The sequence below is a fragment of the Salvelinus fontinalis genome, chromosome 36 (genome assembly GCF_029448725.1).
Source record: "Salvelinus fontinalis isolate EN_2023a chromosome 36, ASM2944872v1, whole genome shotgun sequence".
Taxonomy (NCBI): Eukaryota; Metazoa; Chordata; class Actinopteri; order Salmoniformes; family Salmonidae; genus Salvelinus; species Salvelinus fontinalis.
The window spans coordinates 17,758,520-17,775,765 of NC_074700.1; the positions used below are offsets into that span (position 1 = coordinate 17,758,520).

General features: G+C 46.9%; 1 protein-coding gene across 3 annotated transcripts in view; it reads left to right on the top strand.

The window, feature by feature from the left end:
• LOC129835335 (sushi, von Willebrand factor type A, EGF and pentraxin domain-containing protein 1-like) overlaps positions 1-17,246 on the top strand; it is a gene marked incomplete at its 5' end in the record, with an annotated part of 115,313 nt that overhangs the window by 64,155 nt on the left and 33,912 nt on the right. For all 3 annotated transcript variants that reach the window (XM_055900930.1, XM_055900929.1, XM_055900931.1), the window contains 11 exon segments: positions 4,574-4,697; positions 4,843-5,013; positions 5,448-5,621; positions 5,791-5,910; positions 6,232-6,408; positions 11,035-11,119; positions 11,678-11,869; positions 12,853-13,020; positions 13,294-13,492; positions 13,610-14,083; positions 14,374-17,144. In XM_055900930.1, coding sequence (XP_055756905.1) covers positions 4,574-4,697; positions 4,843-5,013; positions 5,448-5,621; positions 5,791-5,910; positions 6,232-6,408; positions 11,035-11,119; positions 11,678-11,869; positions 12,853-13,020; positions 13,294-13,492; positions 13,610-14,083; positions 14,374-17,144 — 4,655 coding nt within the window.

Below are 17,246 nucleotides of genomic sequence, written 5' to 3' on the forward strand. Positions count from 1 at the left end.
ACTGTCCTACTGCTTTATAACCTGAAACACACACTCAGACTGTCCTACTGCTTTATAACCTGAAACACACATTCAGACTGTCCTACTGCTTTATAACCTGAAACACACACTCACAGACAAGAACAGTAGCTGGTGTGTCACTATCTGAATAGAACTACTAGCTTGGTTAGCAGATCTGTTTCTGTTATAGAACTTGTTTTTCATTGTCATGATAATCATGCTTGACACACAAAAGAGTTGTCTCAAGCAGAAAGATACTGTTGTCCAGGCTACATAACTACAGTATATGAACTAGCAACTGGCTCTCCAACTTTTCTAGCATGAGCTACTTTTTTAAAATTAAACATGTCACGAGCTACTGATTTTCTTCTAGGTTTCAAATAGGCACATTCTCCTCTTCTCTTCTCCCCTGCAACTCTTCCCCAGGTCCTTAGTGTACAAGCGAAAGTAGTGCACTATGTGTTCTGTCAATATACCTGGTATATATTTTCCCAAATCCTGTTCTCAGTTTTATTTTTCACTCTTAAAATTGTTCACAGAGAAAGAACAAAATTGAATGTTCTGAGTCCATGTCAATGCTTAACCTTTCACTGCAGTGGGCTAAATCAGGGTCACACAGAGTGTTTCTTGGTAGTCTTAAACAAATCTACTTTGAAACAAAAGTATATGCCTCACACACATGGTTAGGGACTTAAAAAAAGAGGACACCTGTACCATGTCAGATATAGAGGTGAAATGTATTACATTTGTACTTTGCATCCCAATATTACACGTTATACACATCACAGAAGACTGAAATAGAGAAACACCAGATTTTTGCATATTTAAAAAAAAAGTTGATTAATTATGAAATTATGAAAAATATGAATAACATTCCACCCATGAGGCCACTAGGTCATTTGACAGCAGGAAAGGGATACATCACATCAGAAGACGTTTTTTTATGTCCGGAAGAAAACAAAACCCCAAAATATTTTTGGGTGTAATTCCCCTTTAATTGCTCATCTAGACCTTTAATGTGCAGGTCTTATGATGGTTCTGTACTGCTGCTGCTCTTTTCATGGCAACGTTTGAAAATAACAAATAGTAGATACAAATTATATACTTACTGATGATATGTTTCTGCCAGGTAAGTCTACTTTGGTTAACATATAATTGAGAAGGTTTTCGGGAAAAGTATTTCTGTCAACCCACAAGATAGTTATCACATAAACTGGCTTCACACAGAGTGATAAACAATGGTAAACCACATAGACAGGGGCAATATTGCTGGAAATTAATTGGCAGATATTGTGTTAGGTTTGGCTTTTTAATCCAATAGTGGCTAACCGGGGGTGGGATCATGTCAGTGTTGCATTGGTCAGATAGAAGCTGGGAGCTTGCAGTGTCTGATACTTGTCAGATTTGTTTATGACAGTCAACATCAAATCCAATCAAATTTTATTGGTCACAGACACATGGTTAGCAGATGTTAATGCGAGTGTAGCGAAATGCTTTTGCTTCTAGTTCCGACAGTGCAGTAATATCTAACAAGTAATCCAACAATTCCCCAACAACAACCTAATCCACACAAATCTAAAGGGGTGAATGAGAATATGTACATATAAATATATGGATGAGCGATGGCTGAGTGGCATAGGCAAGGTGCAATAAATAGACATGTGATATAAATAATGTAAGATATGTAAACAGTATTAAAGTGTAATTATTTAAAGTGGCGTTGTTTAAAGTGACTAGTGATCCATTTATTAAAGTGGCCAGTGATTGGGTCTCAATGTAGGCAGCAGCCACTCTGAGTTAGTGATTGCTGTTTAGCAGTCTGATGGCCTTGAGATAGAAGCTGTTTTTCAGTCTCTCGGTCCCAGCTTTGATGCACCTGTACTGACTTCGCCTTCTGGATGGTAGCGGTGTGAACAGTGGCTCGGGTAGTTGTTGTCCTTGATGATCTTTTTGGCCTTACTATGACATTGGGTGTTGTAGGTGTCTTGGAGGGCAGGTAGTTTTCCCCCGGTGATGCGTTGTGCAGACTGCACTTCCCTCTGGAGAGCCTTACGGTTGTGGGCGGAGCAGTTGCCGTACCAGGCTGTGATACATCCCGACAGGATGCTCTCGATTGTGCATCTGTAAAAGTTTGTCAGGGTTTTGGATGACAAGCCAAATTTCTTTAGCCTCCTGAGGTTGAAGAGGCGCTGTTGCGTCCTCTTCACCACACTGTCTGTGTGGGTGGACCATTTCAGTTTGTCTGTGATGTGTTGGCTGAGGAACTTAAAACTTTCCACGTTTTCCACTGCTGTCCCTTCAATGTGGATAGGGGGGTGCTCCCTCTGCTGTTTCCTGAAGTCCACGATCATCTCTTTTGTTTTGTTGACATTGAGTGTGAGGTTGTTTTCCTGACACCACACTCCGAGGGCCCTCACCTCCTCCCTGTAGGCTGTCTCGTCGTTGTTGGTAATCAAGCCCACTATTGTTTTGTCGTCTGTAAACTTGATGATTGAGTTGGTGGCATGCATGACTACGCAGTAGTGAGTGAACGGGGAGTACAGGATGGGGCTGAGCACGCACCCTTGTGGGGCCCCAGTGTTGAGAGTCAGTGAAGTGGAGATGTTGTTTCCTACCTTCACCACCTGGGGGTTGCCCGTCAGAAAGTCTAGGACCCAATTGCACAGGGCAGTTGAGACCCAGGGCCTCCAGCTTGATGATGAGCTTAGAGGGTACTATGATGTTGAAAGTTGAGCTGTAGTTAATGAACAGCATTCTTACATAGGTATTCCTCTTGTCCAGATGGGATCCAGTTTGCGGTGGAAAATGTGACAATTACATATACGTTCATACTCAAACTCATAGGCGGGCTGTAAGCTACTGGTAGCTCGTGATCGACCTGTTGGAGACCCCTGAACTAGCACGTGTGGATACTTCTGTCGCGAAAAAATGTCAACGCCTGTATATCTTTAATGCTGCCGGCTTTAAAAAGCATTAAAAAAAGTTCTGTCTAATATACTTGTACAGTTGAAGTCGGAAGTTTACATACACTTAGGTTGGAGTCATTAAAACTAGTTTTTTAACCACTGTCTGTTTACAGACAGATTATTTCACTTACAATTCACTGTATCACAATTCCAGTGGGTCAGAAGTTTACATATACTAAATTGACTGTGAAAATTCCAGAAAATGATGTCATAGCTTTAGAAGCTTCTGATAGGCTAATTGACATAATTTGACTCAATTGGAGGTGTACCTGTGGATGTACTTCAAGGCCTACCTTCAAACTCAATGCCTCTTTGCTTGACATCATGGGGAAATCAAAAGAAATTAGCCAAGACCTCAGAAACAAAATTGTAGACCTCCACAAGTCTCGTTCATTCTTGGGAGCAATTTCCAAACGCCTGAAGGTACCACGTTCATCTGTACAAACAATAGTACGCAAGTATAAACAGCATGGAACCACGCAGCCGTCATACCTCTCAGGAAGGAGACGTGTTCTGTCTCCTAGAGATGAACCTACTTTGGTGCGAAAAGTGCAAATCAATCACAGAACAACAGCAAAGGACCTTGTGAAGATGCTGGAGTAAACAGGTACAAAAGTATCTATATCCACAGTAAAACGAGTCCTATATCGACATAACCTGAAAGGTCGCTCAGCAAAGAAGAAGACACTGCTCCAAAACCGTCTTAAAAAAGCTAGACTATGGTTTGCAATGTCCTCTGTCCTCTGGTCTGATGAAACAAAAATAGAACTTTTTGGCCATAATGACCATCGTTATGTTTGGAAGAAAAAGGGGGAGGCTTGCAAGCCGAAGAACACCAGCCCAACCGCGAAGCACGGGGGTGGCAGCATCATGTTGTGGGGGTGTTTTGCGGCAGGAGGGACTGGTGCACTTCAAAAAATAGATGGCATCATGAGGAGGGGAAAATTGTGTGGATATATTGAGCAACATCTCAAGACATCAGTCAGGAAGTTAAAGCTTAGTCGCAAATGGGTCTTCCAAATGGACAATGACCCCAAGCATACTTCCAAAGTGGTTGCAAAATGGCTTAAGGACAACAAAGTCAAGGTATTGGAGTGGCCATCACAAAGCCCTGACCTCAATCCTACAGAAAATTTGTGAGCAGAAGTGAAAAAGTGTGTGCGAGGCCTACAAACCTGACTCAGTTATACCAGCTCTGTCAGGAGGAATGGGCCAAAATTCACCGAACTTATTGTGGGAAGCTTGTGGAAGGCTACCTGAAACGTTTGACCCAAGTTAAACAATTTAAAGGCAATTCTACCAAATGCTCATTCAGTGTATGTAAACTTCTGACCCACTGGGAATGTGATGAAATAAATAAAAGCTGAAATAAATCATTCTCTCTACTATTATTCTGACATTTCACATTCTTAAAATAAAGTGGTGATCCTAACTGACCTAAGACAGGGAATTTTTACTAGGATTAAATGTCAGGAATTGTGAAAAACTGAGTTTAAATGTATCCGGCTAAGGTGAATGTAAACTTCCGACTTCAACTGAATGTGTGTGAACCACCAATCATTTTCTGTACCCCTGTCCCATGAAGTGACCTCCATATTTCTCCGTAGATCAAGATCCTAGCCAGCACCTGTCCAGGGAAAAACATCAGAGGCAACGTCCTGGCCTGGCCTGACTTCCTCAATGGGGTGGTGGGGAGAGTGAAGACTAACCCCAACTGCATCTTCTGCGCTGGTGAGGGACAAATATAGGATCAGCTTACACTGGCCAAGTCCTAACCTTAAACATAGGCGGAGGGGACACAAAACATTTTAAATCAGTGTGTAGGAAAACATTAACTCACTCCATTCTCTTACTTCATGACATTTGTGTTTGTCAGACTGCCCCCAGCTAGAGAATGCAGTGCCTCACCTGCGTGCGTCCAGTCCAGCGGTCAGTCCCGGGTCTCAGACGCAGCTGTCCTGTGTTCCTGGCTTCTACCTGGTGGGGGAGCCGCTGCTGCAGTGTCACAACAAGGGAGAGTGGAGCCACGCCCTGCCCCGCTGTGAACGTGAGGGACCATTAGTTACACATGCACAGACACTCTCACTGTACACACACACACACACACACACACACACACACACACACACACACACACACACACACACACACACACACACACACACACACACACACACACACACACACACACACACACACACACACACACACACACACACACACACACACACACACACACACACACACACACACACACACATGCAGCAGAGGTTACATTTGAGTAATCTATGTCCATAAGCATGGCCTCAGTAATAGCGTACAACCATCCAAAAGCAACAAACATCAAAACCATTTCAACCCCAACATTTCCACCTATCTGACCTGTGTACTGTCTATCTATAGGAGTATCAGATGGGTTTATACCATTTCCATTCATAACCAACCATTTACCCTGTAACCTGTGTATATCTACCTGTATAGGAGTGAAGTGTGGTTCTCCTTGGCCACTGGAGCATGGTCTGTTCCAGGGTGCCGACTACCATGCAGGCAGCTCTGTGGTGTACCAGTGTAACCCAGGGTTCTACCTGCTGGGGGACGCCAAGGTCCTCTGTACCAACAGTGGGAAGTGGGGAGGCAACCCGCCCGCCTGCCTGGGTAAGACTGAAACTGACACAGTGGATGAATATAAATGGCATAAACGGTGTCATACTCACACTATTTGCATCATACAATTCATGTATATCTACCGTATTTAGAGTGTATGTCAATGAATACAATGTTTTCAAACAGAGCAGAGTATAACGACATGCGTGTGTCCATACAGATGTGGATGAGTGTGCACTGGGCTCAGACTGTGATGAACACTCCAGCTGTCAGAACACAGACGGCTCCTACACCTGCACCTGTATCCACCCCTACAGCGGAGACGGGAAGAACTGCACAGGTAACACACACATACTGTAACATACTCTAGGCCTGGTCCATACCACCTGAGCCAAAAGTTTTCCATGGTCATGGTCAGTTCATGTGGTCAGGAAAATCACATTTCCCCAACAATTACATTCTTCCTAGTTATAGGACACGTTTCAGAACCTCTTCGCTACAGTACTGTATAGCAATGCCTCTTGTGCCTTACTGCTTCATCATCAAACATCTACAGTTCACCTCTGCCAAACGTTTTAATCCATTCATATCTGCTGGCACTTCAAGGTGCAGGAGCTACACTATCAAACCTTTTTTCTCTGTATGTATGTTATCAATCTAGAACCAGTGAAGTGTGAGAACCCGGGGGCTCCAGAGTTCGGCTATAAGGACGGTATTAACTTCCTGATGGGAAGTGAGGTCGTGTTCACCTGCGAGGAAGGCTACGAGCTGATTGGCTCATCTCACGTCCAATGCCTGGAGATAGGAAGCTGGAGTGGTGTTTTCCCGTACTGCAGAGGTATAGAGGACATCAACATGGTTATATGTAATATATGCTGTAGCAATAATGATAATCATGATATAATCATAATATACGGCATGCTCTACTCAAGTGTTCTGCTTGGGTTTCTATATCATCTCAAAAAGAATCTTGTTTTCACATAATGCTTTGTTGTCACTATCAGTAGAGATCCAGCATGGTTATGTACGATATGTTAATGTTTCCAGAAATACCCAGTTTCATGACAGTCCATTTACATTTGAGTAATCTAGCCCTCTTATCCATGAGGTACTTAGACAACTGTATAAATCACACAATTATCCTCATTATGCCCATCAAGCCTTCATAGCTCTCAGATCTGCCTAACCAAAGCCTTCAGTGACAGCGGTTATAATGGAGGCTTGATGTTGGGTAACGAGCAACAAATGCTAACTGTTTGTTTTTATCCTGAACATGCATACTCTCTCTGTCTCACTCTCTCTGTCTCTCTCTCTCTCACTCAATTCAATTTCAATTCAATTCAAGGGGCTTTATTGGCATGGGAAACATGTGTTAACATTGCCAAAGCAAATGAGGTAGACAATACACAAAAGTGAAACAAACAAAACGAATTAACAGTAAACATTACACATACAGAAGTTTCAAAACAATAAAGACATTATGAGTGTCATATTAAATATATACAGTGTTGTAACAATGTACAAATGGTTAAAGCACACAAGTTAAAATAAGTAAGCATAAATATGGGTTGTATTTACAATGGTGTTTGTTCTTCACTGGTTGCCCTTTTCTTGTGGCAACAGGTCACAAATCTTGCTGCTGTGATGGCACACTGTGGAATTTCACCCAGTAGATATGGGAGTTTATCAAAATTGGATTTGTTTTCGAATTCTTTGTGGATCTGTGTGATCTGAGGGAAATATGTGTCTCTAATATGGTCATACATTGGGCAGGAGGTTAGGAAGTGCAGCTCGGTTTCCACCTCATTTTGTGGGCAATGTGCACATAGCCTGTCTTCTCTTGAGAGCCATGTCTGCCTACAGCGGCCTTTCTCAATAGCAAGGCTATGCTCACTGAGTCTGTACATAGTCAAAGCTTTCCTTAAGTTTGGGTCAGTCACAGTGGTCAGGTATTCTGCCACTGTGTACTCTCTGTTTAGGGCCAAATAGCATTCTAGTTTGCTCTGTTTTTTGTTAATTCTTTCCAATGTGTCAAGTAATTATCTTTTTGTTTTCTCATGATTTGGTTGGGTCTAATTGTGCTGTTGTCCTGGGGCTTTGTGGGGTGTGTTTGTGTTTGTGAACAGAGCCCTAGGACCAGTTTGCTTAGGGGACTCTTCTCCACTCTCTCTCTCTCTCTCTCTCTCTGTCTCTCTCTGTCTCTCTCTGTTTCACTCTCTCTCGCTCTCTCTGTCTCTCTCTGTCTCTCTCTGTCTCGCTCTCTCTCTCTCTCTCTCTCTCTCTCTCTCTCTCTCTCTCTCTCTCTCTCTCTCTCTCTCTCTCTCTCGCTGTCTCACTCTCTCTCTCTCGCTCTGTCTCTCTCTCTGTCTCTCTCTCTCTCGCTCTCTCTCTCTGTCTCTCTGTCTCTCTCTCTCTGTCTCACTCTCTCTCTCTGGCTCACTCTCTCTCTCTGGGTCACTCCCTCTCGCTGTCTCACTCTCTCTCTCTGTCTGACTCTCTCTCGCTGTCTCACTCTCTCTCGCTGTCTCACTCCCTCTCTCTGTCTCACTCTCTCTCACTGTCTCACTCTCTCTCTCCGTCTCACTCTCTCTCTCTGTCTCACTCTCTCTCGCTGTCTCACTCTCTCTCGCTCTCTCTCTCTCTCTCTCGCTGTCTCACTCTCTCTTGCCTCTCTCTCTCTCGCTCTGTCTCTCTTTCTATCTCTCATTGTCTCTCTCTTTCTCAAAATCAACGGGCATATAAATGTCCGGACCCTCACACAAACACGTGTGTGTGTGTGTGTGTGTGTGTGTGTGTGTGTGTGTGTGTGTGTGTGTGTGTGTGTGTGTGTGTGTGTGTGTGTGTGTGTGTGTGTGTGTGTGTGTAATGGGTGATTATGTGCTGTGCAGCTGGCTCTTTGTCTGCCCTGTGCTGTTGAAACAGAATCTTTCTACTGCAGCGTTGGCAGGGCCGGCTGAAAGGCCTCTGGACCGGGTCGCTGGCCACTGGATCTATCCCTAACCCACACAGGCTCTAGATCTATCCCTAACCCACACAGGCTCTGGATCTATCCCTAACCCACACAGGCTCTAGATCTATCCCTAACCCACACAGGCTCTAGATCTATCCCTAACCCACACAGGCTCTAGATCTATCCCTAACCCACACAGGCTCTAGATCTATCCCTAACCCACACAGGCTCTAGATCTATCCCTAACCCACACAGGCTCTAGATCTATCCCTAACCCACAAAGGCTCTGGATCTATCCCTAACCCATACAGGCTCTGGATCTATCCCTAACCCACACTGGCTCTAGATCTATCCCTAACCCACACAGGCTCTGGATCTATCCCTAACCCACAGAGGCTGTGGATCTAACCCTAACCCACACTGGCTCTAGATCTAACCCTAACCCACACGGGATCTAGATCTAACCATAACCCACACTGGCACTGGATCTAACCCTAACCCACACTGGCTGTGGATCTATCCCTAACACACACTGGCTCTAGATCTAACCCTAACCCACACTGGCTGTGGATCTATCCCTTACCCACACTGGCTGTGGATCTATCCCTAACCCACACTGGCTGTGGATCTATCCCTAACCCACACTGGCTCCAGATCTAACCCTAACCCACACTGGCTCTGGATCTAACCCTAACCCACACTGGCTGTATATCTAACCCTAACCGACACTGGCTCTAGATCTATCCCTAACCCACACGGGCTCTGGATCTATCCCTAACCCACACGGGCTCTGGATCTAACCATAACCCACACTGGTTCTGGATCTATCCCTTACCCACACGGGCTCTGGATCTAACCCTAACCCACACTGGTTCTGGATCTAACCCTAACCCACACTGGTTCTGGATCTATCCCTAACCCACACTGGCTCTAGATCTAACCCTAACCCACACTGGCTGTGGATCTAACCCTAACCGACAATGGCTCTAGATCTAACCCTAACCCACACTAGCTCTGGATCTAACCCTAACCCACACTGGCTGTGGATCTAACCCACACTGGCTGTGGATCTAACCCTAACCCACACTGGCTCTAGATCTAACCCTAACCTACACAGGCTCTGGATCTAACCCTAACCCACACTGGCTGTGGATCTATCCCTAACCCACACTGGTTCTGGATCTAACCCTAACCCACACTGGCTCTGGATCTATCCCTAACCCATACAGGCTGTATATCTAACCCTAACCGACACTGGCACTGGATCTAACCCTAACCCACACAGGCTCTGGATCTAACCCTAACCCACACTGGCTGTATATCTAACCCTAACCGACACAGGCTCTGGATCTAACCCTAACCCACACAGGCTCTGGATCTAACCCTAACCCACACTGGTTCTGGATCTATCCCTAACCCATACAGGCTCTAGATCTATCCCTAACCGACACTGGCACTGGATCTAACCCTAACCTACACGGGCTCTGGATCTAACCCTAACCTACACTGGCACTGGATCTAACCCTAACCCACACAGGCTCTGGATCTAACCCTAACCCACACTGGCTGTATATCTAACCCTAACCGACACTGGCACTGGATCTAACCCTAACCCACACAGGCTCTGGATCTAACCCTAACCCACACTGGCTGTATATCTAACCCTAACCCACACAGGCTCTGGATCTATCCCTAACCCACACTGGCTGTATATCTAACCCTAACCCACACTGGCTCTGGATCTATCCCTTACCCACACTGGCTCTAGATCTAACCCTAACCCACACTGGCTCTGGATCTATCCATAACCCACACTGGCTGTATATCTAACCCTAACCCACACAGGCTCTGGATCTAACCCTAACCCACACTGGCTGTATATCTAACCCTAACATACACAGGCTCTGGATCTAACCCTAACCCACACAGGCTCTGGATCTATCCCTAACCCACACTGGCTGTATATCTAACCCTAACATACACAGGCTCTGGATCTAACCCTAACCCACACTGGCTCTGGATCTATCCCTTACCCACACTGGCTCTAGATCTAACCCTAACCCACACTTGCAGTCTTATGAAAGCCTTGCAGGGGAACCTAGCCTGAGTGCCAGTCTGTTTGTGCTATCATGCATGGTTTGGCATGACAAAAGTTTGACATGATAGCACTTAACCCCCCACAACAACAGCTCCCCAGGCACACGGTGTGGCAACCCCCTGCCCTCTCCCCCAAAAAACTGTATGTGTGGAGGGGTTGGGTTAAAAGAGGAAGTAACATTTTGGTTAGACCTTGTGCGCAATTGACCAATTAAGTGATCTTAATAAATATTATGGATAGATACATGTCAGTACATGGACAACGACTCCCAGTATATGGACAACGACGGAGAGACGTATCTTGTCAGTATATCCATAATCTTTGATTAAGATCACTTAATCAAACGAGTCTAAGAACCTTCTGGAAGGAGTTTACTAGACCTGATCAGCCCTACATGGTATTGTGTTGTTCTCCAGCCCTCTCGTGTGGAAGGCCCTCTGTCCCAGAGAATGCTGTGATGAAGGGCACCAACTTCACGTTTGGAAGCAAGGTGACTTTCAGGTACCACCGTCAGCCATTTCCAACAAGTGTCACGCTGACAAAGTAGACCATTTAGACACAACAACAATATGAATTTGCTGTTGCATTGAGATAATTCTGTTGTATTGAAATAACGTTGTTGTATTGAGATAAAACTGTTGCATTAATAGTTAACTGAGATAAAAGACCTCCTCTTTATTTTCTCTTTCCAATTGAGATATCGTATAGCAGGGGAACTCAACTCTGACCCTTCGAGGTCCGGAGCCTGCTGGTTTTCTGTTCTACCTGATAACTAATTGCACCCACCTGGTGTCTCAGGTCTAAATCAGTTCCTGATTAGAGGGGAACAATGAATAAATGCAGTGGAACTGGCTTCAAGGTCCAGAGTTGAGTTTGAGGGCTGTCTAGTGTATAATATGCAGTATATTACAGTAAGTAAAGATACCAACAAACACATGTATATAATGGGAGTTAAGCTGATGGATAGTTGCTGAAATTAAACCTCTATTTATATTGCCACGTCTCCCATATTCCCCCATTATGAATGTACGTACAGTATTTCCCTTTCATCCACTCTAGCTGCGTTAAGGGGTTCGTCCCAGGGGACCCCTATGAGATCCAGTGTCTGGCCAATCTGAAGTGGAGCATTGCGCCCCCTGTCTGTCAGCCAGTCACCTGCGGGGAACCTCCACACGTAGACAATGCAGATTTCACCCTCAAAGGGAAAACCTACCTGTCTACAGTGATCTACAGCTGTGCAGAGGGATACAGGTTAGGATGGAATGTCTGTCCTGGTTTATCATTTCTGTTCTTATATCCACATAGTATCTCAGTGTTGGAGTGCTGATCTAGGATCAGGTTGCCCCAACTGTCCATATAATCATATAAATTATGCTCTAAAAGGTCGAAACTGATTCTAGACCAGCAGTCCCAGGTCGTATAAGGGGTTCATAAAAGGACAGGATCCATTTACATCTAGAATAATAAGACGTTCATTAATCTATAGATTGAAGCGCCTGCCTGGATGCAGGGACTTTGAAAGTGGTAGCTAGTAATATATGATAGTAATAATTGGCTGTTGTTTCCTACTGCTTAATGGGGAATGTAAAGCTAAGCAACAACATGTATTCAATCCACAATACTAAACATGTAACATAGAAACATCTCCATTTTAAATATTTTGATCTTGAACAATGTTTATTTGACCTATGGTCAGCTCCATCTTAAATTGCCTCCCAGTGACGCGACAATGGCAATATGGCAATTTGTAGTTACAGTTAGCTGGCGTTCTAACGCCTAGTGTTTCCCTTCCCCTTTAAAAGTGTTGTGAGTGTATGTGTATGTGTATTACACAGTGTGTGTGCAAAAGGCATTTGTGTGTTAAAAGCCCAGTGCGGTCAAAATAATATTTTTTTCCTATGTTTTGTATCATATTGTACAACAGCTAACAAAACTAACACTGTAAAAGTTTGAAAAAATGTGATCAGTGCTATTTCCTGGTAGTTGCTGGTTGAAATTATAATCTACACAGCACTTTCTAGTCAGCAGGTTTGCATGGGCGGGAGATTCGTCTTTCCATGGTGACATCACCATGTGGTAAATTTCTAGCAAAATTCTTGCTTGTGTTTTTTGTTGTTGTTGCAAAAAACAAACAATTTGCCCGTTTTAATGGAAAGTCGATTACAGTAAGGTAATAATTGTTATCCAGAAATAATTTGATATTGATATAAAAACTACTGCTTTGGGTCTTTAAGACTGCAGGGCTCTGAGGAGGTGGTGTGTGAGGCGTCAGGAGAGTGGAGCAGCCCTGCCCCTCTCTGTGCCAGGGTCCACTGTGGTGACCCCCCCGCCCTACGGGACTCAGTGACCATGGGGGACGACCACACCCTGGGCAACAAGGTGCACTACGTCTGCAAAGAAGGGTAAATACTGTCAACCATGTTTCATTAGTTTTACGTTATCAGCGTGTTATCTCAATTGAGGCCTTGCCACACATTTGTAAGAGACATGTCTGAACAAGACTACCTCAGTGTTAGCATTATAGTTATTATCATTAAAGTCAAGTAGTAGTTTATGTAGTTATAGTACAGTAGTAATGGTATATATATGATTGTGTATGTTTACTTTTTGTTACATTGTTTAGATGTATTACTTCCTGCCCTGATCTTCATTGATTGGCTCGGTGTCACCCACAGCTACACTCTGATTGGACCAGAGTCCAGAGAGTGCCTGTCGACTGGCCAATGGAGTCCCACTTCCGCTCAGTGTGTCCCCCGCTCCTGTGGCCCTCCCCCTTCCATAGACCACGCCCTCGCTGTCGCCGGTCACCAGCTGTTTGGCGACACGGCCAACTACTTCTGCACGGACGGCTACACCGCTAGCAACAACTCCAAGGTTATTCATCTATTTTATTGCCCTTCATTTTTAAAATGTCTTTCATATTGTTGTTTTGAAGTAAAGTGTGCTGCAATTCTAAATGCAAAGTTAAATAAAGTTTGATTTGATTTAAAGGTGGTCTGCAATGCCCAGGGATTGTGGGCGCCCTCCGAAGGCCAGGAGGCCCCTCGTTGCATCGCCACCTTCTGCCAGCGCCCGCCTGACCTGCTCCATGCCGTCTTGGACTCGGTCAACAAACCCAAGTACGCCAGCAACACAGAGCTCAACTACAAATGCGAAGAGGGCTTCATCCTCAACACAACCGCCAAATTGAAATGCATGATGGGAGGGGAGTGGACGCCCTCGCCCTACGAAGTGGGTTGCGTGCCGGTGAGGTGCTCCAAACCGGGGGGCATCGAGAGGGGGTATGTGAGTGGGACCAACTATAGTTTTGGAGCGATGGTGGCGTATAGCTGTGATAAGGGTTTCCTGATCCAAGGGGAGAAGAGGAGGACATGTGAGGCCAATGGAAAGTGGGGTGGGGTCCTGCCTGTCTGCCAACCTGTCTCCTGCCCGTCCCCCCCGTCACTCGAGAATGGATTCATCCAGGTATGTTGTTTGTCTGCTCAAATTCATGTCAAGGTTCAATATAACAAGATGTAGAAAAACATTTACTTTATTCAATACAAACAGAAACATTGTACATTTTTCCCGTAAGTGATTCAAAATAACTAAAAGGTCAATTTCAGAGTTCCCACTCATTCCTGTGCTTGGTTATCTTATTCGATCATAGAGAAACAACAGTTACATTCTTTCTGGCAAGACATCAGGTGTCATCTCAATCAAAACACAGTGTACTCTGTATCATAAAACATCTTATTTTGTGTTCCAACCCACAGAACAAAGGTCATTTCATCTTCAACAGCAAGGTGACATATGCGTGCGACGACGGATACCGACTGACCGGCCATCAGGAGAGAGTGTGCCAGGCCAACCGTCAGTGGTCCAACGGCGACCCACCCGTCTGCCACATCCTGACCTGCGACCCCCCGCCCATCATCCTGCATGGCCAATACCGTGGCTCCGTTGGCTCTGTCTTCGAGGTGGGCCACAAGGTTGAGTACGTCTGCGACGAGGGCTACGAGCTAACCGGCGACGCTGTGTGGACGTGTCTGAAGTACGGCAAGTGGGACAAGTCGAGTCATCCACGCTGCTCACTGGTCCAGTGCCCAGAACCGCCCCTAGATGAGAACCACCTGGTTCTACGTAGTTTGGACTCTGGAATCGTGGAACTATCCTGCGAGGACGGCTACGTTCTCCACGGGGCCCGGACCCTCCGCTGCACCCTTGCCCAGGAGTGGAACGACACCTTCCCTGTCTGCAAGCAGGTGTTTTGCGGTCCTCCACCCGAGGTGGCATTTGGCGACCCGTCATCGGCACCGTTGTCTGCTCCCTCCTATTTCGGCTCGGTGGTGAGCTACTCCTGCATGGACGGGTTTACTCTGAAGAAGGAGGGGTCTGTGACCTGCCAGGCAGATGGATATTGGAGCAGTCCTGTCCCAGAGTGCATCCCAGTAGAGTGTCCCCAACCTGTAGAGATAGCTAACGGCATAGTGGACGTTCAGGGACTGATGTACCTCAGCACGGCTCTCTACAGCTGTAAACCTGGGTATAGCTTGGTTGGTAACGCTACGGTACTCTGTGGTGAAAGTGGGCTCTGGATTGGAGGTGTATCTTCCTGTCAACCATTCGAGTGCTCCGTCCCGAAAGAGATACCCAATGGGAAGGTGGCATATACCAAACTCCAGTTCAACCACGTGGTCAACTTCTCCTGTCACCGCGGTTACCGTCTACATGGTCCCGAGACGCTGAAGTGTCTAGCAAACGGGGAGTGGGACCAGGGGACGCCCATGTGCGTCCAGATCTACTGCGCTCCACCGAACCCCATAGACAACGGCTTCGTGGAGGGTCTCGACCACAAGTTCGGCGTCACCATCTTCTACAGCTGTTTCCCCGGCTACCAATTGGTCGGCCAGAACCACCTGACCTGTGTGGAGTTCGGTTGGTCCAGTTCTGTCCCAGTCTGCATCCCCTCTGACTGCGGCCTGCCCCCTCATATCGACTTTGGCGATTATTCGAGGGTCTTGGATCCGAATGCGGAGCTAGCCGGGAGAGACGCTGCTATAACCTCCAGGCCTATAGGTGGCGCTACAGTGCCATTATCACCCATGGATATGAGCTTCCTGCATGGGACTGTGATAGTGTACCGCTGCCATAAGAGTTATGAGCTTACAACCTCTACTGCCTTAGTGTGCCTGGAGGAGGGGGGGTGGAACGGGACAGCTCCCATGTGTGTTCCTGCCGAGTGTGAGGAGCCGCCCAGCCCGGACCACGGTTCTGTGAACCTCACAGACACATCCCTGGGTAGCCTGGTGAAGTACAGCTGTGTGGAGGGCTACGAGTTAGAGGGGGAGTCAGTCAGACAGTGTGTGGCGGGCCGACAGTGGAGCGACGTACCTCCTGTCTGCCGACCTATATCCTGCGGCGACCCGGGTGACATCGATAACGGCTCGGCCGAGGGAGACTCCTTCCTGTATCTGGAGGTGTTGCGTTACGAGTGTAGTTCCGGGTTCGTCCTGAAGGGCAGTGACACCAGGACCTGTAAGGCGGATGGGAAGTGGGACGCTGAGAAGCCTTGGTGTGAGCCTATCTCCTGTGGCTCTCCCGTCGTTCCTAGTGATGTCACTGTGACAGGAAAGGAATATACGTTTAACAAACATGTAGCGCTGAGCTGTAAGTCTGGCTTGCTCCTACAAGGCCCCTCTGTTAGTGTCTGTCAGGCCGATGGAACCTGGAGTCATGGGTCGCCTGAGTGCCGTCCAGCCCACTGCGGTAGACCAGCATCCATCCCCAACGGTCGAGTCCTGGGCTCTGACTTTGGCTACAGCCGTGAGGTGTGGTATGAGTGTGATGAGGGGTACATCCTCAGCGGCGGCGAACCCAAGCGGATGTGTCGAGGGGACGGACTCTGGGGGGAAGGACCCACCCCTCGCTGTGACATCATCGCCTGTGACCCGCCGCAGGACATCAGCCACGGTTACCTCAACGGCTCCAGCTTCCACTATGATGATGTCGTGGAGTATGTGTGTTTCGACGGGTACGAGGTCTTTGGTGACCCCGTCCTACGCTGTTCCGCCCAAGGCCATTGGGTCGGGATGGTACCGGAGTGCCGCCCCTGCCTCTGCACCCCTCCAGTGTTAAAATACGGGGTGGTGCTGGGGCGCGACCACGCCTGCGGCGACCGCGTCTTCTTCCTCTGCGATGAGGGCTATAAGGTCCTGGGGCCGGCGGCTGCTACTTGTGAGAAGGGCGGGGTGTGGAGCCCGGGTGTTCCTGTGTGTGGCCGGGGGAGGTGCGTGGCTGCCCCGCCTGCAGTACCCCATGCTGTCCAGCAGGGTGCCAGCGCCACTGTCCCAGACACAGTTACCTACAGGTGCAGGCCGGGTTACCAGATGAAGGGGTCCTACCCCCATGTTACCTGTGGTAGGGAGGGCAGGTGGGGCGAGGTGAGGATCAGCTGTGAGCCCGTCTCCTGTGGAGAGCCAACTGCTAAACCACATGCTCATGTGGTGGGAGAGATGTTCACCTTCGGAAGCCAGATCCAATATAGGTGAATTTGAACTTCTGTATTTTTCAGAGTTAAAACCTCTTTGTTCATCTAGGTGTTAGAGAAGTTATATTCAAGTAGATGGTATGATATTTATTATCCCTC